Source organism: Neoarthrinium moseri (genome assembly GCF_022829205.1).
Source record: "Neoarthrinium moseri strain CBS 164.80 chromosome Unknown scaffold1_Wmoseri_CBS_16480, whole genome shotgun sequence".
NCBI classification, from domain to species: domain Eukaryota; kingdom Fungi; phylum Ascomycota; class Sordariomycetes; order Amphisphaeriales; family Apiosporaceae; genus Neoarthrinium; species Neoarthrinium moseri.
Window position 1 is genome coordinate 1,522,991 of NW_026055115.1, and position 20,111 is coordinate 1,543,101.

General features: G+C 55.9%; 6 protein-coding genes across 6 annotated transcripts; 4 read left to right on the forward strand and 2 right to left on the reverse strand.

Annotated features, from left to right (window-relative positions):
• Nucleotides 1-421: 421 nt before the first annotated feature.
• On the reverse strand, nt 422-2,580 carry JN550_000484 (uncharacterized protein; the record flags this gene model as incomplete). Its single annotated transcript, XM_049316416.1, has 3 exons — nt 422-544; nt 599-2,142; nt 2,217-2,580. 3 exons carry the CDS (start codon nt 2,578-2,580, stop codon nt 422-424), a joined length of 2,031 nt encoding a protein of 676 aa, XP_049177773.1.
• Nucleotides 2,581-5,010: 2,430 nt separating this feature from the next.
• JN550_000485 (uncharacterized protein) lies at nt 5,011-6,459 on the forward strand (the record flags this gene model as incomplete). Its single annotated transcript, XM_049316427.1, has 1 exon — nt 5,011-6,459. One exon carries the CDS (start codon nt 5,011-5,013, stop codon nt 6,457-6,459), a length of 1,449 nt encoding a protein of 482 aa, XP_049177774.1.
• A 3,225-nt stretch (nt 6,460-9,684) lies between these two features.
• Nucleotides 9,685-13,224, forward strand: JN550_000486 (uncharacterized protein; the record flags this gene model as incomplete). Its single annotated transcript, XM_049316439.1, has 2 exons — nt 9,685-10,003; nt 10,064-13,224. 2 exons carry the CDS (start codon nt 9,685-9,687, stop codon nt 13,222-13,224), a joined length of 3,480 nt encoding a protein of 1,159 aa, XP_049177775.1.
• Nucleotides 13,225-15,069: 1,845 nt separating this feature from the next.
• On the forward strand, nt 15,070-15,762 carry JN550_000487 (uncharacterized protein; the record flags this gene model as incomplete). Its single annotated transcript, XM_049316450.1, has 4 exons — nt 15,070-15,130; nt 15,184-15,275; nt 15,345-15,515; nt 15,586-15,762. 4 exons carry the CDS (start codon nt 15,070-15,072, stop codon nt 15,760-15,762), a joined length of 501 nt encoding a protein of 166 aa, XP_049177776.1.
• A 1,770-nt stretch (nt 15,763-17,532) lies between these two features.
• Nucleotides 17,533-17,905, reverse strand: JN550_000488 (uncharacterized protein; the record flags this gene model as incomplete). Its single annotated transcript, XM_049316461.1, has 2 exons — nt 17,533-17,581; nt 17,736-17,905. 2 exons carry the CDS (start codon nt 17,903-17,905, stop codon nt 17,533-17,535), a joined length of 219 nt encoding a protein of 72 aa, XP_049177777.1.
• Nucleotides 17,906-18,991: 1,086 nt separating this feature from the next.
• Nucleotides 18,992-19,899, forward strand: JN550_000489 (uncharacterized protein; the record flags this gene model as incomplete). Its single annotated transcript, XM_049316472.1, has 4 exons — nt 18,992-19,066; nt 19,153-19,191; nt 19,335-19,742; nt 19,879-19,899. The coding sequence occupies 4 exons, from the start codon at nt 18,992-18,994 to the stop codon at nt 19,897-19,899; spliced, it is 543 nt and encodes a 180-aa protein (XP_049177778.1).
• Between the last annotated feature and the right edge of the window lie 212 nt (nt 19,900-20,111).

Sequence of the window (20,111 nt, forward strand, 5' to 3'; positions counted from 1 at the left end):
AAGTCCAGCAAGATTCTGTAGAAACTTCACTTCAATTGAGTCCTGGGACTGTTCTTGCCTCCTGTGGCCGATCTACCCTATTTCCGCCACTCTGTCCAGAGGTAGGTGCTTGTGTCTCAGCAGGATGCAGAAGAAACAAACCTGAGCCTACTATCGACACTGTCCTCCACCTTATTATGTCATAATGACTCTCTGCTCTCGAGCTGGTTCAAGCACGCCTCAGACGCCTCACCATGCGTGGTACAAGCTGAAAATGAAAGAGAAGCCAGAGTCTCGACCACCAATTATTCTACATGGGCCTAATAATACCATGGGGTTGGATAGTGTTGGGGTATCTTCGTAAGTCGTACAATGCGCTTTGGGCGATTAAACATGTTTTAGTAGGAAAATGAAAGGGGGGAAAGAGAGAAATTGGTAGCCGTTACGGGGATTGGCTCATGTGCTCTGTGGTATGGGCCAGCTCGGGTTCGGCTGGAACGCCGGAACGCGACGATGGTTGACTGGCTGCCGGAGCTATCTCTGGATCTGGTATTTGAATATCGAGCTGTGGCAGTGTTAGCAAATACCACTGAAACGGCGATGGAACAGAACAACTCACATTCATATAGCCCGTTCTCCGCAGTGGAATGATCTTGGGCGCTATGATCCCCTCTTCTGACCCAACGGTCTTCTCCATCTCCGTGTTCCACTTGTCGATCCAGGACTCCAAGGCTCGCAGGCGGCTCTTGGTATTGGTGAGTCCCATGTCGTCCCAAATCCAGCCAGTAAGCAGGCCCAGCACCCCATCAACGATATTCCTCCAGTTGTAGGGGCTGAAGATGGGAACTAATTCGCCGTTGAGCTTCTCAATCAGCCGACGGAACTCCTGCTCGGACACGCCGGCCGGATCCAGAATCTCGGGATAGAGGTTAGAGAAGGTGGGAGCCAGGTCGCCTTCTACCAGCCAGTCTCTCTTGACTCGTATTATGCGGGTGGTGGCGTATTCTGGCGAGTTTATGGGCACATGGGGGTTGAGGTGAGGAAAGCAGGGATGCTGGGGGCCCCATTCCTCGGCGATACCCGGCTGGTCAGGATCGCCCATTATAGAAGAGTTGCTCGACGAGATGGCAGACCCAATACCGTCCGGTATGGACATGTTGGACTGGCTGAGGCGGGGAAGGACATCGGGCCCTCTCTCCAGGTCCCTCGAGGCGGACCTCTTCGGATTGTCAGTTTCCGAGTGGGCCATGGTTGCTTTGCCTTTGCCCTTATCAAGCCTCTTGGGAGAGTCACTGCTCTTCTCGGGGCGAACCAAGCCAAAACTCAGTGCTCGCGCTCTCTCCCGGAAGCTGCTGGTCCTGGAACGAGTATGGAGCTTGGGCCGTGAGGGGGTGGCTTTGGGCTCTTCAAGCGGGACAACGACAGAGCCGGCTTTCTCGTCGTAAGAGTGGCGGAGTGATTTCGGAAGACTGATCCGGCGGTCACCGCTGGCGCGTCCCTCGATCTGGAGGCTTGCACGGGTCGAGGCGGAATGACGGTTCTGTCGCAACTCGGGGAGCGTCAACAGGGGATAGTCGCCGGCTGCTGCAGTGGCAGGATCGGTGGGGTCGGAGGTGATATCGATGACGGGATGGTCGATGGGAACGGGGGGCGGCGGAGGGGTGGAGGGACGTCGTCTCCGGGAGGGTCGTCGCGACGGCAGGCCTCTCGGGGTGGAGTTTGTGGGATTCCAGAGGCGGGCAGCGGCAGGGCGCAGCTGAGCAGATGCGGCGGCGGCTCGGGCGGGAGATTGCAGCAGGGCTGGATTGGCGTAGGGGTTGCTTCTGGCGAGCAGATTCCTGCCGGCCGAGGGGCGCTGGTGGTGATGTTGGCGCTCTTGCTTTGGGGTTTGTTGCTGCGGATGAGAGGGCGGATGATGGTCGTCTACTGGCGGAGCAGCTGGAGGCTCCTGGGGATGGTCTGGGTGGTCGTGGTCGTGGTCGAGCGAGTGGGCGCGGAGGCTCTCCTGGAGTGCATCTAGGGCGGCCGATGACAAGTTCGTGGAGCGACTGTGTGCGTGGGAAGCCGTTGGGAAGGGGCCGTGGCGGCCGGGCAGATTGGGGAGTCGAGGACGGGCTGTCGCGAATGTCGCTGGCGGTTGCGGCGGTTTGGGCCCGGGGTTGCCTGTGTCGCGGCGTTTTTCTGTGTCTCTGAGACGGCCGGGTTGACCCTGCGTCGCACGTGCAGCGACCCCGAACGGAGTCTGGAGGTTCTGGAGGAGTGGCGTCGCTGGGCCGCAGAGGCAGACGGTGAGGGGACGGGGACGGGGACGGGGACGGCGGTCGGATGCTGCTGCAGGGCGCGACGCACGGCAATAGCTTCGTCGTGGTGGTGGTTATCGTCGTCCTGCTCCTGCTCCTGCTGCTGTGAATCCTGCTGCTGTTCCTGCTCCTGTTCCTGTTCCTCTGGGCGTCGCGTGGTGCCGCTTCTCGTCACCGTCGTCTTTTTCTGTGAACGTGGTTGGCCGCTGTGGTGTCCCTGCGCACCGGCACAGTCGACTTTCAGGGGAGCCTCCGGGATTGCACTAGCCAGATTGAGCGCCAGCGGCCCCAACCCCAGCATAATGGTAGCAATTCGTTAAATTAGCTGCATCCACGGCTGCAACCCGCAAGCACCGTCGTTGTCGTTGGGCAGATTGACGAGCCGATCTCAGCACTCTCGCATCGAGCCCGCGTCGTATTCTGCAATGCGGTTGTGCGGTGCTCGGTCGGCGGCCGGAGTGCTGGTGGTTGCAGCCAAAGGTTGGAGGACGGGTCGTCCCTTGCAGAGCGATCGCACCGACGGCGAGAATGACGGCGCCCCGAGACAACCAAGCCTCAACTTGCTTGCCAGTGACGTGGATCCGGGCGTGTTTGATTACCTTGTGCTTCAATGACGTCTCTTCCTAGTTTCTGTCTCTCCTCTGAACTTCCAGCAGCAGCCGTCAGAGCGTCCGAATGGAAGCGCCTGGCGATTTTTTCTTTCTTTCTGTCTCTTCTTCTTTTTAAACAGTTCAAGACAGGTGAGCAGCTGTTGGCAAAACGCGCGTCGGTTCAACGGTCAAAGCACACGTTGGCTGCGTCAAAGTCGATTCCCAGGCAGATCACGGAACACGGAGACGTCAAAACTCCCAACTGCACAACGCTGACGAGCCTCATCCTATGTATATGTATTTCTGGCCCTCAGGCTTCAGCCCCCATGGACACGGTTGGCATTGGAATGGCCGGACCTCGAGTGGGCCTGCCTTTCGTCATCCCAGCCTCGGACTGCCGGGAGCGATTGCTTACCAGAGCAGCACCAACCAGGCTGTTTTTGATTAACTTATACGTGCCGCGGCCGAAGAAATTTTTTCCTTCCATGCCTAGAGTGCCATCATGCTTTCACCAATATAAACGCACTGCTCAGCTGAGGTGCCGGGTGCCCACCGTACATAGTACTACCGTGCCCAAGTTAGAAACTTGGTCCAAGGCCCCTGTTCCCTAGGCCCGTCTGGCGCCGCTTGCCAGGGTCCAAAAGTCAGGCACAGAGACCCGAACGGCCGGTTCGCAGGACCACATCACTGCCACAAGCGAGATCGTGTCCACTCGCAGAGCCCTGCAAATTAATCCAAGTTGCCAGGGCTGCCCAGGTTCCAGGTTGACAACCCAGCAAGGTTGATCGGCTGGCAAACGATGCTGCAGAGAGGCACCAGGCATGTGTGATGGAATTTGCTTTGAAGCAGTTCGTCCGCCGCTTGAGACATCGCTGTATCATCCCGCTGGAATCGGCTGGTGATCATGCGATGACCTGTCTCGTGGGTGACCCACCGAGTCTCGGGACGTCTTGTCTCTGGGGAATCAAGGGCGTCTGTGCCTCCTGTGGCATGAAGACGAGCGCCTGGAGCATGGCACAATCACCAGGAAATATCTGTGTGGCAATCTTCATACGAGCTCTCCGCCTCTGCGCCGGTCATGCCGTCTATGCAAGCAAGCGTTTGCCTTTGGCACCCTGGCGGTGACCGGTGCTCGACGGCACTGCCAAATGTCGATCTCTTACTAATAGTCTGACGCGAAGCGGTCTCTACAGAGCCGGGCCATATAGTCCCGTGCCATACTATTTTGTTTGTATTGCGAGGTGGGAAACGCGCTTAATGATAGCCCTGGGCTCAAATGGTGTTCTATTCTAGTAGGCCCCAAATAAGCAGCATCCATATCAGTGTCGCGGAGAGGACCTGTCATTCCTTCGCGTGATGCCACTGGCCATCTACGAGCTGGTCAGGCAGAGTCAGCGAACATGCTAAAAGCGGCTGCGGCGTTGTACTCGAGGACAAATGACATCACGTCGAACCCCCGAGCCCCCCGACAACTTCGACTGTTCGCTTTGATTGGGCGTTGAAACTGGCATTTTAGCTACCGTGTTCAGGGCCGCTGACGAGGCGCTGATACACTCTCGGAACGGGGCGCACTCTCCTTGGATTTGGGAGATTTACATACAGCCCCCAAATGCAAATCAGGGCTGGACCGGCGGCACAGTCTGTTGAATGTCTGTCACCTTGTCGACGACTAGCAGTCTGCTGCGTCTCGTTGCGACAACTATATCTAAGGTATAGAGATATATATATATATATATATGTGTGTGTGTGTGTGTGTGTTCTTCCAAAAAGAGATGTCAGCTGAAGAAGGCTCCCAATTGACGTGGCATCAACGTGGACCGGGTGTCTGTTTGTCTGACATTTTTCCTGGTTGTGGAGGTCGCAATTGCACATCCCCCGCAAAAGAATGCCCTGGCTGAACTGGAGGCATGCTGCGGCTGGAGACACATCCCTGCAACAGATCTCCCCCAGGTCTCCATACATTCATAGCTCCGTCAAGCATCGTCATCACTTGCTCATCTCATGAGACGACCTCAATGAGCTGCGCGCTTCATTCGCGCATCGTCTGCGGTTGAATTCCTGCTCTCCACGCGCCTCATCGTATCAGTCACAACGCGGGACCTTGAGCGCGTGCTGATGAGGGTTTTCTAATTGCGCCCGCCATGGCTGACGACAGCTTTTCGACGCAGTCTACTGCTCACACGACAGGCCGCGTCCCCTTCCTCGCCGGCAATGCTGGTGCTCCGAGCAACGCACCGCCAGGATATGGAATGCGCCGCGCTGCCACGATGGACGAAGCTGCAAACTTCCGTCGGCGGCCATCCTACCCATCTTCGGCGGGCAACTCTTTCACGCGTCGCAACTCCAACCTGTCTGACATCAGCTTCGAGGAGCCCGAGGATGACAATGCCGGCATCTGGAATCTTGGAAGGGTGAAGACCAACCCTCCCGACAAGGACTCATATGCCAGCATCCCTCTGGTGTTGGCATTGCTGCCTGCCGTCGGTGGTCTGTTCTTCGAAGGTGGCAGCGCTTTCTTCACGGATATCATCCTACTGGGGCTCGCGGCCATATTTCTTCGGTGGTCTGTCACGCAACCATGGAATTGGCTTCACGCAGCTCAGGAGATCCGCGTTGTCAAGGAAATGGCTATGGCCACCTCCGTTTTTGAGACCGACAGTGATGGTGAGCCCTCGATAGCAGCGTCTGCCACCACAGCTCTCGAGAACGTGCCCGAAGAGGATGAGAAAGAGCCCGAAGCATCCTCATCGGAACCGCCGAGATCCCCCACACGGCAGAAGTGGGAAGCAGAACGTGACGCCGCTGCCAAAGAGCTCCGCTTCACTGAGAGGATTGCCCTATTTTGGTGCTTCGCATTTCCATTACTCGGTGCCTATCTACTACACACCATCCGCGGCCAACTCAGTCAGCGCTCTGAGGGCCTCGTGTGTGATTATAATCTTTGCATATTTGTAATCGCTGCCGAAATAAGACCTGTTGCCCATCTTATTAGAGCCATCCAAGGCCGCACTCTTCGAAAACAACGGATCGTGGCAGCTAATCCTTACGAGCACAACGCGGTGCGAGACCAGCAGTTCCAGGAACTCCATTCAAAAATGGAGGAGCTGGAAGCACGTCTGGCAGCCAGCGAAACCCTGTCGGTCGCAACCGCCGAGACAGAGCAAACGACTACCAGGACATTGGAGAACTTGGTCATGCGCAACTATCGGGACAAGGTGCAGCCCGAGGTGGACTCGGTCACGAGAGCTATGCGGCGCTACGAGAAGAAGCTCAGCAACATCGTGAACCAGATCGACATACGGTTGGAGTATCTGGATCAAAGAAACAGCGACGCGATAGCACTGGCCGCCGTGGCCGCGCGGCAGAAAAATTCCGAAAGGGGCATCTTTGCCTGGTTAGTTGACAATACTGCTTCAATCTTCATGTTCCCGGTCAGAACGACAATCGCCGTACTGATGTTTCCCTTTCGCACAATTTCGTCTTTGTTAGGACGGACGAGTAGACCACTTCCGGAGAAGTCGTACAAGAGGGACCGAAGGACGATGAAGCACAACTCAGATCGTGTCACTTCAAGGGTGTCTAGAAGATGAAACCTGGCGACCAAGTTGACAACCATGTTACCTTTCGCCAGGGGCTCCATGACCACCAGGTCTTTGATTTACTTGTTTTACGGATTGATAAGTTGGGTGTCGGTATTCATCAAGTTCACGGCGTATGGGATGTGTAGATACCCTTGAGATCATGAGAAAAAGACGGACGATGCAAGCACGCAGATATGGGCGTAGCGCTCAGATCGTTTCAAACAAGAAGATATAGCTTGCTAATACAACCGGATGATGACACAAGCAGAACCAAGCACAACCAGTAGCTTGGAGGCCGGCACGGGATTTCCATGAGCGGAACACTTCACGTCCAACTCGTTTGGAGGAGTTCTCCTATGCTAATGAGTTTAGGTTACCGCTGCAGAGGGGTAACGCGAGGTTGGGGAATCGGCAGTATCGACGTGAGTGCGTGCCTTAGTCGTGAGTCGGACTGAACTCTGTCTAAGCGTTCCATAGTCTCCGTCTCCATGCCTCAGTTGCCTTTCCATGGCCAGACACAGCCGAACCCATGGCACAACACATCAGCATATTGAAATGGAATCAATTTAATAGAATATCGACCAGCCAAGCAGACATTGCTTCTATTGATCATTCGAATCCACGTGGGGTCACGGGACGTGAAGCTTAGACCAAGTTCATCATACTGTGGTGTCAGGACTTTGAGCCAGCAGGGATTTGGCCCTCAGGGGGGAGTGCCCGCTAAGCTTTTGCCCTAGCTTCCAGCTGATGGGCAAAGGGCCAACTTGCTGGAAATTACCCATGCGAATTTCAGCCCGCCCGCGCAAAACTCACAATCGGAGCATCCGATCATCATAGGGCCAATTGACATTAGAGTCGTCGCGGGGTTGGAAGAAAAGATAGTTTTCCAGCTTCTAGCCTCCCAGCACGGCCTTTGCTTTTTTCCTGTGTTGCCGGTGCATTCCTGCTGCACGCAATATGATCCCGAGCCAGCACGCCGGGAAGCAGACATTGGTCAGTTTTCACGAACGAACATTGATCTCCTGCACTCCTGCAGGTTCCCGAGAGCCCGTCCCGAATGCGGTGCAACAGTCGACACACGGTTCTCGTGTTGCACGACGAAGCGATGCCCTCTCCAAATGCTGGACCCGCAGGCCACACTCGGTGCAAGGGAGAGATCACGATCACTGCGTGCGCTCAACGTCATGATCCGCCGTACAAGGTGCTCTACATAGTATAATTCCGCACAGGTAGGTCTTTCTTAGCCTCTGTAGCCTCAGCTCTTCCTTTGGCGAGCTGCGCGATCTTAAAGCAGCTTAAAGTAGTCGGGCTGCGCTACTGCACGTTACAGGTAACTCTGCAGTCGCGTTGTGGGGACCCTTAATCTCCAACACGTCCAATATTTCTTCGGTGCCAAGAAGGGAGCCAGCCAACAACGCCGGCCACCCGTCGGTGCCGTCGTCGATTTGTCTGCTCATCTTGGTTCGTGAGCAATCACCCGGGGGTTCCGGTGACCAAATATCTCCGTATGCGCAGGATGCTGCTGCACGTCGTTGACGATCAATTGGCTTTCTGCTCACCACGACGAAACGGGCGGTCTGTCTCTTTGTGCAAGCCGCCTGCACGGCTGCGTGTGCTGGACATGCATACCGACGGTATACCCCTCGGGACGAACGAGGCGCTACGATTCAGAAGCTGGCGCTTTCAGCTTGGACCTTTTGGCGCCTCATTTTCTTTGCTTTCCCCTCTTCGGCGCGTTCCTGGCTGGACGCGTCGTCCGAATTTTTCGATCTCGGGCTTGACGGGTTGTGAAATGGAACCGTACATGCAAGTGATTACATAGTAGACGCGCTGCCTTGTGGATTTTGGAACCCAGTTTTCAGAGTTGCATAGATTGCAACCCGAGGGGGCAGGGTTGATGTCGTGGAGCGCCTGCCCCGGGATTGCTTTTTCGAAGCCTTTTCGAGTTGCAGGAAAGCCCTTACAGAATTTCTGCCTGTGGACGTGTCTCGCGTCCGGCAGTTTGAGGACATTGTCTCTCTTTCCCCAGATAGAGATCTCAAGCCGTCATTGACAACTGGGTACAAAAGTGCGCGCTGACATGTGTATTCCCGACAAGGCTGCATTTAGCCTTTATAAAACGACAGTGTCTCTTTTCACTTTTCTATTCCCGCTGTCAGACGGATCGTCTGATAATGAGAAGCTCGCAGAGAGTATGGGGTTTAGCGTGGTCGAGAGGGCCCCCCACCCGAGAACAAGCCGCGTCCGGTACATGGTGCCCAGGGGGGGTTACATGTACCTTGCTGCCAATCAATCACAGTTGTGGATCGCAATGTGGTCTGAGGTTTAAGATCAGGAACGAGCTGCCGGACTGGTGGCATCCTTGTCCGCGCAAAGGCAGTTTTCGTCGATTCGCTGCGGGACCCTCTTGTTCAAGGCGATAGTTTCCTATGTACCGTGCCTAGTCCGGCGACCGCACATCCAGATGATGTTTGTCTAATCTCCCATGGGCGTTAGCTGCGCCCATTCGGGTCGCTTCTCTTCGTCATCCGCCATCGCACGGCATGGCCAGCCTGCGAAAAAGAGCTGCAGAGGCTAGCGAGTAGGTCCAGTCCAGCTCGAGGTAGATCTTTGACCCAACGCGTCTGCTGTGGGTGACGATGCTTGCATGTGGTGTCCTCCTCTCTTTTCTCTAACCCTCGAGCGTTGTTGTGTTGTCCGTCTTGCGAACTTGCCGCCTTCTCCCGCATAAACGGGTTCCATATTGAAAGTCCTCGAGGTCCTTGCGTGATATCTCGGTCCCATTATAGCTTGTTTGATCTCCCTTCCCACCCGCTCGACTATTCCCAGACAGTAACGGGGCTGTATCCTACCCCCCGGGCTTTCGTCATCCAACCTGTACTGCCCGCGAGCACCGCCGCCTTGCATTTGCTGTGATATATCGCTGCTCCCGGACGGACGACACTCTGCGAGCTAGCTCGGCCGGTCCTTCCAGCAAAGTTCTGTTAGCCTCTGGTTATAGTGAACTTCATACCGAGCCCAGGACTTCCATCTACACGATAGAGTTTCGACGGTCGTTTACCCGCCACCCAATTATGCCTTCCATTCAAGTGTAAAGCTTCACCAACCACCATTCGGAGAGTGTATATAGCTGCCGCCTGCGTTGCGTGCGGTGCCGAGTTGAATTTGAGCTGGCGGACCGACTTGCCCTGCTCGTCAGGCACAAGGAAGATTTGCGGGGGAGAAAAAGTCAAGATGTTTCCAAAGAGGTCTTGGGTCTGGAGGCTGCTGTGCCTGTTGCTGTGTTGGAATGTGATGGCAGCTGGGATCTTGGGGCCGATTCGCAGAGATGACGCTTCTCCCACAACGACCATTGCTCCCACTACGACAGAGAACACCAGCCAAGACAAGTCGACTGCAACTGCTCAGACCAGCACGGAGAGCACTCAGGGCTCCTCTGTTGCTTCCACAGGAGCAACAGTCACTTCAAGTGCTTCAAGCACGGCGACAGCAACTCTTATACCCTCGGCGCTCAATGGAAACTCCCCCAGCAATGTCTCCAGCATTTATAACTGTAAGGGAATCATTTTACTGCCTGCTTCTATCGTGGCCTTTTGCTGACCCTCGTATGTAGCCACAATTGCGGAAGGCGAGCTGCCGCTTCAACCGCGGCTGACCCCCGGATGGGCAGTGGCTGGTGTGATACTCCTCCTGACAGGAGCCGTTCACACACTCATTGGGATCAAGAACAACTGGTTGCACACATTCTTTTCGTCGGCCTACTTAGCCGGCCTATCAACAACCGTCTTGATTGTCTATGTTATGGTGACACCTATCTCGGATGGCATCCAGGGTGCCTACGTCGTGGCTGTAGTAGTCACTGGGCTCATTCTCGGCGGAGGAGCAACCATCTTCAGGGAGCTCACGGAGAGCCTTGGGTGCTTGCTAGGGGGGTTCTGTGTGTCGATGTGGCTCCTCACGTTGCAGGAGGGTGGTCTTTTGAAGAACACCACTGCCAGAGTAATCTTCATCACCGCGTTCACGCTAGCAGGTTTTGCGTTCTACTTCAGCCGACACACCCGAGTATACGCTCTCATTGGTCTCATTGCGTTCTCCGGTGCCACAGCTACTGTCTTGGGGATCGATTGCTTTAGTCGAGCGGGCCTGAAGGAGTTCTGGGCGTACATCTGGGCACTGAACGAGAACTTATTTCCTTTCGGTGTCGATACTTACCCCCTGACCAAGGGCATCCGCGTCGAACTGGCCCTGAACGTCATCCTGTGCATCATCGGCATCATCTCTCAGCTCAAGCTCTGGAGGATCATCCAGGCGCACCGGGCGAAGCGGGCCGAGGCACGCGAGGAAGCACAGAAACAACGCGACCTCGAAGAGGCCAACTTGGGGCAGCAGATCGAAGAACAAACAGCGCCAGACAGGCAGGAATGGGAGGCCACCTATGGTGGTAGACCACCGGCCAGTCCCCATGGCTCAGGCGACTCTGGCATCGGTGATATGAGCGAGAAGAAGGCCCGCTCAAGTCTAACAACCGTACAACGGGTCGATGACGAGGAAGAGATAGAGCTTGCTGAATTGCCTGCTCCAAACTCACCATCACCATCCAGGCAGGAGCCGGGCAATAAGGCCATCGACGCGGCAGACACCACGGGAGAGACACACGACACAGTCCGGGTTATTGGAACTGATGGCGAAGCCAGACCGGTATCATGGGCATCGGCCCGCGATTCACAGAGATTATCCAGGCCAGCCGGACCTGAAGTGATTCCACTGCCCTTCCAGATCCCCGTCCAGAGCGACGAAAGAGACGATGACGATCGCTCTTCGTTCGCAACGTTTGCTGATGACGACGACCGCTCAATTGCCATGAACAAGCGGGCATCGAGAGCTTCTCTGGGCAATCGTCTATCAGTAGGGTCTGGCCATCTGCTTCACAGGCTATCCCGAGGTTCCATAAGGTCTACAGACTCGAGAAAGAGAAATGGTGAATTCTCGCCGACCCAGCTTTCACACGCATGGGGTGGCAGCGAGGAAGATCTTGTTTCGGAGAAACCAAGAAGAGACAGCGATGCTGGATCCGTGGCCGCAACCATCGATGGTCTGAGTTTGGACGGAAAGCCCAAAGACAACGAGTCGGAGTTTGCCATGGAAATCATGGCCGAGTTGGCAGACAAGAAGTCCCAAGGCAGTGCAAGCGTTGTCAAAGAGCCCGCAGATCAGGCCAAGTTGTCCCCTGTTGACAAGTATCCAGAAGGTAGACCCATGTCGACGGCAGAGACTATCGCGACGGATATCCTCAACATGTCATTGTTTGGCGAATCTGCAGACGCCGCGTCGAAACGAAACAGTTCAGTGGCGAATCTGGGAAAGACAGAGGCAACTTCAGACATGGGCCAAACGTCTGGGGCTTCGGGATCAGAGCATAAAGCAGACAACCCGAAAAAGTCTGCTTCCGCAGTGACCTCGACGCCTTCGACGCCTGCTAGCCTTACCAAAGACCGACTCCCAGGCGGCCTCTCACGCGTGGCATCTGCTTATCGGACGAACGAATGGGCAAAGCATCTGAGCCAAGCTGAGGTGCCAGAGCCGCAGAAGCTTCAAGAGGATGTAAGCCCGGCGGAAGAGACGCCCAGGGATAATGAGACTGCAGCGCCTGTGAATGTGGAAAGTTTGCAGCAGACTGCTGAGAATGGGGCGCCGCCGCCAGCATTGACACGATCGTCTTCATCGCCTTCCAGCTCGCCCCCTGGATCTAGACCTGTGTCTCAGTCAAACTCGAGGATGTCGAGTGCCAAGTCGCCAGGGCTGATCATCTCAACTTCATCTCCTCAGGACTCCAGCGCAAAGACCAGCCCTGTGAGTGCTGTGCCGCCTCATGCCCTACACACAAGCCACAGCTTCCGTATGAAGTCAGGTGTCATGAGTCGACGAGTTTCGGATATAATCGGCCAGCCTATTGCAGAAGAACACGCCGGGGATTCTTCGTTGGCGGCAGTCCAGGCCGACGGCTTGCTGGGATCAGCCCAAGTATCAACTGCAACTCTCGATCAACTGCAGGCCAATGCACGTGGGCCTGTGCCGGGGATTGTATCACGCTCGACTCCCCAGACTCTGCTGGGCAGACGCGAGATGCTCTTACGCAACAAGTCATCCATCCTGAGCCCTCCCATCCCCGAGGCTACGACCTATTCACCGCAGCCAGCCGCGAGCGAGGCCGGGTCGATGCATAACTACCCCATGTACTCCACCTTTGCCGGCCAAGACGCAGACGACCTACCGCTCAGCCAGCGCAAGCAGCTGATGCGCCAAAGCAGCCTTCTCTCCGTGGCCGGCGGCAACACGAGGCCGGGCAGCAATTTGAGCATGGCTTCCTACGGGGCGGACGCGACCAACTTCGACTCCCACCAGCCGCAGAGACACTCGACGTTGCCCTCGCAGCTAGCCCGGGAATCTCAGCTCGCCAGCTTCCGGCAGTCCGTAGTCCAGGACCTCCGCGCCGTGACGCCGATCAACAGCAGCCGGGAGATCACGCCCTCGGCGTCCACGCTCTCGCTGAACAGGGGCGTGAGCGCCGCCCACCGCGAGGCGGAACTCCAGCGCAGCATGGAGCAGAGCCGGAGCATGCTGCTGAGCCAGCGGGAGCAGGAGGCCCAGCGCAAGGAGATGGACAGGCTCGAGAAGGAACGCAACGAGCGCATGTTCGAGGAGCACATGCGCAGCGGATACCTCATGGACGCCCATCGCGACGCCATCCGCAAGATGCAGAGCGCGGCCCGGTGAGGTTAACACGGGAAGGGCTACGCATTTGGCGTCTCCGCAGGAACATGGGCGGCTTTTCGGTGACGCTTGACGATACCCTTCAGCTTTCTTTTCTGTTATTTATTGTCATTCCTTTGGATTCATGGAGGGATCATCGGGGATCTGGACATGACATACACTCCTTCTGGTCGACATCGGCCGACAGCATGATCTTCTTCTAATTGTAATGTTAAAAACGTTGCTAGGGACTCTGGGTTTGGGATGTGGGCGTTTGCAGGATATATGGGAAGGTCAACACCAAGGGAAGGGTGGCAAAGCATACTTTGGGGAGGCATGGGACGGGTATACTGCAAGCTCCGAGACACAGGCTTGTGGTTGAGGACAAGATTTAGCATTTGGACAGGGTCATGTTACGGCACAGGGGAAATCATATTCTACACGACAGTGATAGGACACTGTTAGATTGAGGGGGTCTTGACACCAAAAAGGCTGGGAGTTTTTGAAATGGGAATCCAAGATGATTTGCACCTTTCACTTGAGCCAGGTTCCATGGATGAGAGTGACCGAACCTACTGAATCGATAATAAATCTAGCGGCGCGAGTCACTTCACGCCACGCATCCACGGATGGAGGTAGAATCGAACCTTTTCCGATGACGTCGATCCATTGATGCTCTCGAATCCAGGCGCCTTCCTTTGTTCCCTCGTGCAATGTCTCGTCAAGTCGCCGCCTTGGCAGAGACGGTGTTGGAAGGCCCATGCTGATAGAGCGGGCTGGTTGTTCTGTCTGCACTGCCTTTTGGACCACACAAGCAACTGCATTGTGGTAGTGTGCGGGAGTGCGGCGGAGATCCTTGCATGCCTCCAATGATGGGTGTTGCGGGGGGCTGATTGGAGAAGAATCTATGATGATACATCCATACAGGGGGGCATTTCCAGCTTTCTCTAAGAGTTCTGGACTACTCTGCAGCACAGTAATAGACATCCAATCCGAACCTCAGAAGTCTCGTTACCCTGCTGCAGGCTGCCTAGGGTCCTTCAGTATGTAGATATTCGTTCTCTGCGTTTCCAGGGTCTCAGGACTCGAGGTCGGGGCTGACTAGGCACCAACTCCGTTTAAGGTGCTGGGCCAGGCCGAAATAGGGAACTGCAGTGGGCCCGCGGCTGGCCGGCGTGCTGAGTCGCCCGCCGCAAACGAACTGAAGCCTGTGTGACTGCCTGATCCATCTGAACCCCAGGAACCAGACAAAAAGGCCATTGAGCTCTTCTGTTCTGCCGTTTGTCGGCCCTCACCTCACCCTCTTCGTCGCATCTTCATTGAGCGCCCCCCGTTATTCAGAGTCTTGCCACGCCACAAAGGTTCTTGTGCAGCAAGCAACAGCTATTGTGAGTAGAGAAAGGCACGGCATCTCCGTTGCTGTCCCCAAAGCCAAGTTTGCTAGCGAGTCCCCCAAGGTAGTTAGTTACCTACAGCAGGTACCTACCTACCTACCTACCTACCTACCTACCTACCTACCTACCTACCTACCTGCTTGAACGCCGTGCCGCAATCCGCAAGCCAAGCTGCCTTCCTACCTACATACCATACCCTACTTAAAAGAAACCCCACCACCGCCTCACCTCAACCTCCGTTTCTCCAAACCACAAACAACCAACCAACCAACCAACCAGCCAGCCAACCAACAACTGACAATCGGCGACCAGGACATCCAGTCTCTTCGTCGCCCATACCAAATATCGCAGCGTCGATCCGCACACACGCGCCCGCACACGACAAATTGCGGCAGCTTGACGTCCGCTTTTCCCCTCCCGCATCCGACATCACACATCACCTCTCTCCCGAGTCTCTCGACCCACGTCATTCACCATGGCTGCCGATCCCGTCAAGGTGCGCCTTCAGTCCAACGATAACGCTGTTATCGAGGTCGGTGCGTAGAAGGATCTCGTCTACACATGTGCGTTCCGCACTAACAGCTAGCAGAGAAGAAGGTCGCCGAGCGCTCGCTCTTGATCAAGAACATGCTGGAGGATCTCGGCGAGACCGCCATCTCGCAGACCATCCCCATCCCCAACGTAAGTCAGTTCACGGTGCTCTCCCGCACCTAATCGCATTAGCCTGACAGATGCTCACATGATCACCAGGTCACCGAGCCCGTTCTGCGCAAGGTCATTGAGTGGTGTGAGCACCACAAGGAGGATCCCCCGCCGACTAACGATGACGAATCCGACAACCGCAAGAAGACCACCGAGATCGAGGAGTGGGACCAGAAGTTCATGCAGGTCGACCAGGAGATGCTGTTCGAGATCATTCTGGTACGTCACCCCGCACCCGCACTCCTGTTGTCTCCCCAGGGATTTTATTTCGCTGACCGCTAGCTCACAGGCCTCGAACTACCTTGACATCAAGGCCCTCCTCGACGTTGGCTGCAAGACTGTCGCCAATATGATCAAGGGCAAGTCTCCCGAGGAGATCCGCAAGACGTTCAACATCACCAACGACTTCACCCCCGAGGAGGAGGAGCAGATCCGCCGCGAGAACGAGTGGGCCGAGGATCGATAGGTGGTAGTGGCGGCCTTGGAGGAGTTTGCGAGCATTGTCTATCACCCAGCATGGATGTTTGGGCATGACTACAGGCATCGCTAGATGGGTAGGGGATGGATATTACGAAATGGCATGTCCCGGCGTTTTTGCATTTTACATTTTCCCTCTCGTGACAAACACATCTGGCATCGGAGGGGTGACCAAGTCCAGTCGACGTACAGGCGATTTGTCACCTGGCTGGGGGAGCAACGGGTTGCCATTATGATGGCAAAGCATCCTGGCTATGCCCGCCACTTTGAGTAGTTTCTGCGCTCCCCTTTGTGTATTGACCTCGTCGCAATCATGATGATTGCCATTGCCACATCCCGAGCGGTTGACAATAGACAGTCCTTTTAGATGAATACTGGTACTTCCTGTCTGCGAGAGTGAACGCTGTGAATTTGCCTTTCGTCTATGGGCCGAACGTTCGCAGTGCCTCGAACTATTCCCATTCTGTTGATTGAGGGCGTTGTCTCTCATCCCACGCCCAAGCTGCGATACAGTGCCGTCATATCCGAGAAGCTCCGTTCAACTACCAAACGTGCATATGGGGACGCGTGGAACTGACCGCCACGCAGTGAACTCCGCGACTCACAGCTGGGCCCATCAGTTTCAGTGAATGCTAAAGTATTTCTGCATTCTGATTTCGAGGCACTACACAGTTTGCTGTCCTGCAGGATAGTGCTACCCCCAAGACCTCTGGTCTCTGGTTGCGTGACTTCCTATCTACATATGCCTCACAGTCGTCTTCTCACATCAACACTAATTCATCATCGAGCCGCGAAGGGCAATCCCCGAAAAATAGCGCTCTTGCAGATTCCGGTGTCTCAAAACAAATGCATGTTTTTACAGGGAGCCGTTTTCCGGCCTATACCGGCTGCACATATCCTCCAAGTCATGCATCGCGGTTCCGTGGTTGTACTGCGTCGAGGGTCGGATTTTCGGTTATGGGTAAGCAAGCCAATTCCAAGGAGATGCTATCAAGCCTACGAAGGTATTACCCCGAGGCAATGAGACGGTGACTATGTGGATTCACCACAAGAGTCTGTGGGCACGCCGGGGTTAGATAAGAGATGGATGCATGACTACAGTCAAAGCTCAAGCAGCTCCAGGTTGCCGCCTATCTGGCGTATCGACCGTTGCATCTTGCTGTGAACCGTATTAGGATCTTCGTGTCGCGGCGCGTTGAGGAAGTTTGGTCTGTCACCAGTCGTCCAGCTGTCTGGCTGCCAAATCAGTACCGACATTGGTTCGTTGCTGGGTCGCGCCTCCGGGCACGGCTTGTCGCGAGCCTTCTATCACAGCGTTCAGTAGTCTCAGATGCGTGACGAGATAGGACAAAACGCAAAGTTAGCCATCATGAGAATATCACGGCGGCAAAGACATCACATCATCCACATATGCGTCGTGCCCCCATACGTCTACACATGTCCTGACAGAAAAGATTGCTTCCGCAAACATGTTCATTTCCCTATGACCGGTACCATGCAAATCTCGAAAAGAGCCCTGTAGAGAAACCCCGAACGAATCAACAGCAGTAAGCATTCCCCTGCCTGACAGACGATCCCTTGTTGCAGCTGAGAGTTGCCCAAAGATTCTCCATGATCCACTGCATCGTTCCCTCTACCATTTCCATATCAACGCCATAGTGACAAGCCGGGACTCGGTGGTATCGCCGGGGAAAACAAGGTGCCGAGTTGCTGAAGGAGCGAACAGTGGGCAGGAGGGGAAGGCTCGCGCGCCCGACATTTAGATGCCGAGACGGGTCTTGCGCCAGTGCCTACGCTTGGCGTTGTATCTAAGGAGGAGATTCATGTTAGCCTTGGGGCCCAGTCGGTCGCGTGCTGTCCTCCGTGGGTGTTGGGCTGGGGATGGGACGTCGTTCCAATCGATATTGATCGTGGATATGCGTGTCTGTGTGTAGTGCCTCGTTGCTCTCGGGTCAATCGTACCTGATGGTGTTACCAGTTCGCAGACGGATCCATTGGGGGATGGGGCGGTTCTGCTTCTGCGCCTTGGCGAGCTTCTGCTTGGTGCGGAAAGACTTGTGGCTCTGTGTGATGGGAAAGGCTTGCGTTAGCTCTCGGGTGCCCTCCTCAAACGAACGCGACTCTCTCTCCATCTCGCTCCGTGGTGTCTTGTCTCGATCATGGCCATCCACCGGCCCGGCGCGCCATAAATCTCAGCATCGCCGAATCTGGTGGAAGACGCAGCGCTGCCGTGGCCGCGGGGACGATGGATGCAATCGGGGGTTCGGAATCGAGGGTAGGGAACATACCGGCATTTTGACGGCTTTTGCTGATGCAAATGTCGAGATGGGTTGGTGATGTCTTCTTGACAGATGAGAGGGGTCTCGCGGCCGAATTGTATTGTCGAAATAATTTTGCTGTGGGCGGAGCTGCGAGGGCGGTGGAAAGGGCCGGGGTTAAACCGAAAAAAGCTGGCGGCGGTCCCACTGCTGGTGGGCAGCTGGCGGCTCCATCGTCAGGCCCACCAGCTGGCCACCTCCGCATGAATCCCGATAAAAGATTCCCGACGATAAGGGGGGGCCAAGGCCAAGGGCAGTCAGTGCATTCCATGGATGCTTGCTGCTTGCATGCAGTCAGCGCAGTATTCCGCCCTAGCTTAAGTTAGCAACTTTTGGAAACAGTAAGCAAATCAGGGTCAGCGGAGCCCCCGGCGCAACCCAAGTCACCTAGCAGGCAAGCCCACCTGGCCCTGCGGCGGCTCTCTCCTTAAGCGTCCACCCCCTGGGCGGCCCTGGGCCCTGGCGCCTGGCTGGGGGGGAACGGGCTGCGGAAAGGCTTTTGGGAGGCGCTCTGGCTGGTTTGCCTCTAGTCAGGAAGACAGCCACCCTTGTCCGTCGTTCATTCATTCATGCGACCATTGTCTACCAGGGATTGTTCAAGATTTCCTGCCTGCATGCAAATTTGATTCCGCGGGCAGAACACGCTCAGTAGACTTTCTGCAAATACCCAGCACGTCTCGCGCCTCGATTTGAGTCCCGTCGTTGGCCTGCTGCTCGCCCTCTGACGTCCGTCCTGCTTGACTAAACCTCGGCGACTTATTACTTTCCCCCTAGCTTACCTGAGCATCTGGACAGCTTGCCTGGTGACCGGGGAACGAGACAGGTCAAAGCAGCCGGGACACACGATACCATTCGCGCGCAGGCCTCCTTTGCCGTCGGGGAAACGAACGAACATCCAAGATGGGTCAGAGCATGTCATGGCTTTCGGGCCTCTTGTGGGCAAAGAAGGAGATCAGGATACTCATCCTAGGTCTTGTAAGTACCGTACCCCGTAGCCCCCTTACATCCGGCGCTTGCCCATGCTATGCCATGCCTCAGAGGCTAACCTACCCGTCCAACAGGATAACGCGGGAAAGACGACACTATTATACAGACTCAAGGTACGCCTCTCTGTCCCGACCGCGTCCCAGATCCGCAACGTCCTTGATCGCCGGCGACCTCGGCCGTCGAAACGACCCCGTGCCACACGCAGCCGCATCTTCATCATCGGCAGACGAGACGTGTCGCTAACAATACATGACAGATTGGCGAAGTAGTCACGACCATCCCCACAATCGGCTTCAATGTCGAGTCTGTCACATACAAGAACCTGAACTTCAACGTCTGGGATCTGGGCGGCCAAACCAGCATCCGGCCCTACTGGCGGTGTTACTACGCGAACACGGCCGCCGTCATCTTCGTCGTCGACAGCACAGATATCGAGCGTCTGCAGACGGCCGCCGAGGAGCTGGCCGCCATGCTGAACGAGGACGAGCTCAAGGACGCCGCGCTGCTGGTCTTCGCCAACAAGCAGGATCAACCAGGCGCAAAGGGCGCAGGCGAGATCTCCGAGGCCCTTAGGTTGGGCGAGCTGAGGGACCGCAACTGGAGCATCATGGCCTGCTCCGCTGTTGACGGCAGCGGTGTCAGCGAGGGTATGGACTGGTTGGTGGTAAGTGGCATTTCTTGCACAAAACCGGGGTCGCATGTGTTCCGGCAGGCTGCTGTTCTCTTCCTGATCCTCGAAATCGCTCTCGGATGCTACCGCCCTTCAGAAACACAAAGGAGGCATGCTAACCAGGACTTAGCAAACGGTGTCGCAGGATTAAGTCTCTTCGCTGCGCAGCACACTGGAGGGGTTGCGGAGCGTTGCGCCTCTTCTGGCAAAACCCCGCCACACTCGCCGAATAAGGGACGAGGCCGCACATGAAAGTCTTGGGTAAAGACGAAATGTTCTCTGGAGTACAGGACTGGGGGCTGAGGTGGCACCTGTGTGCCTGGGGCGTTCCAGGGGGGCTGTCTTGGGAAGCCACCACGTCAC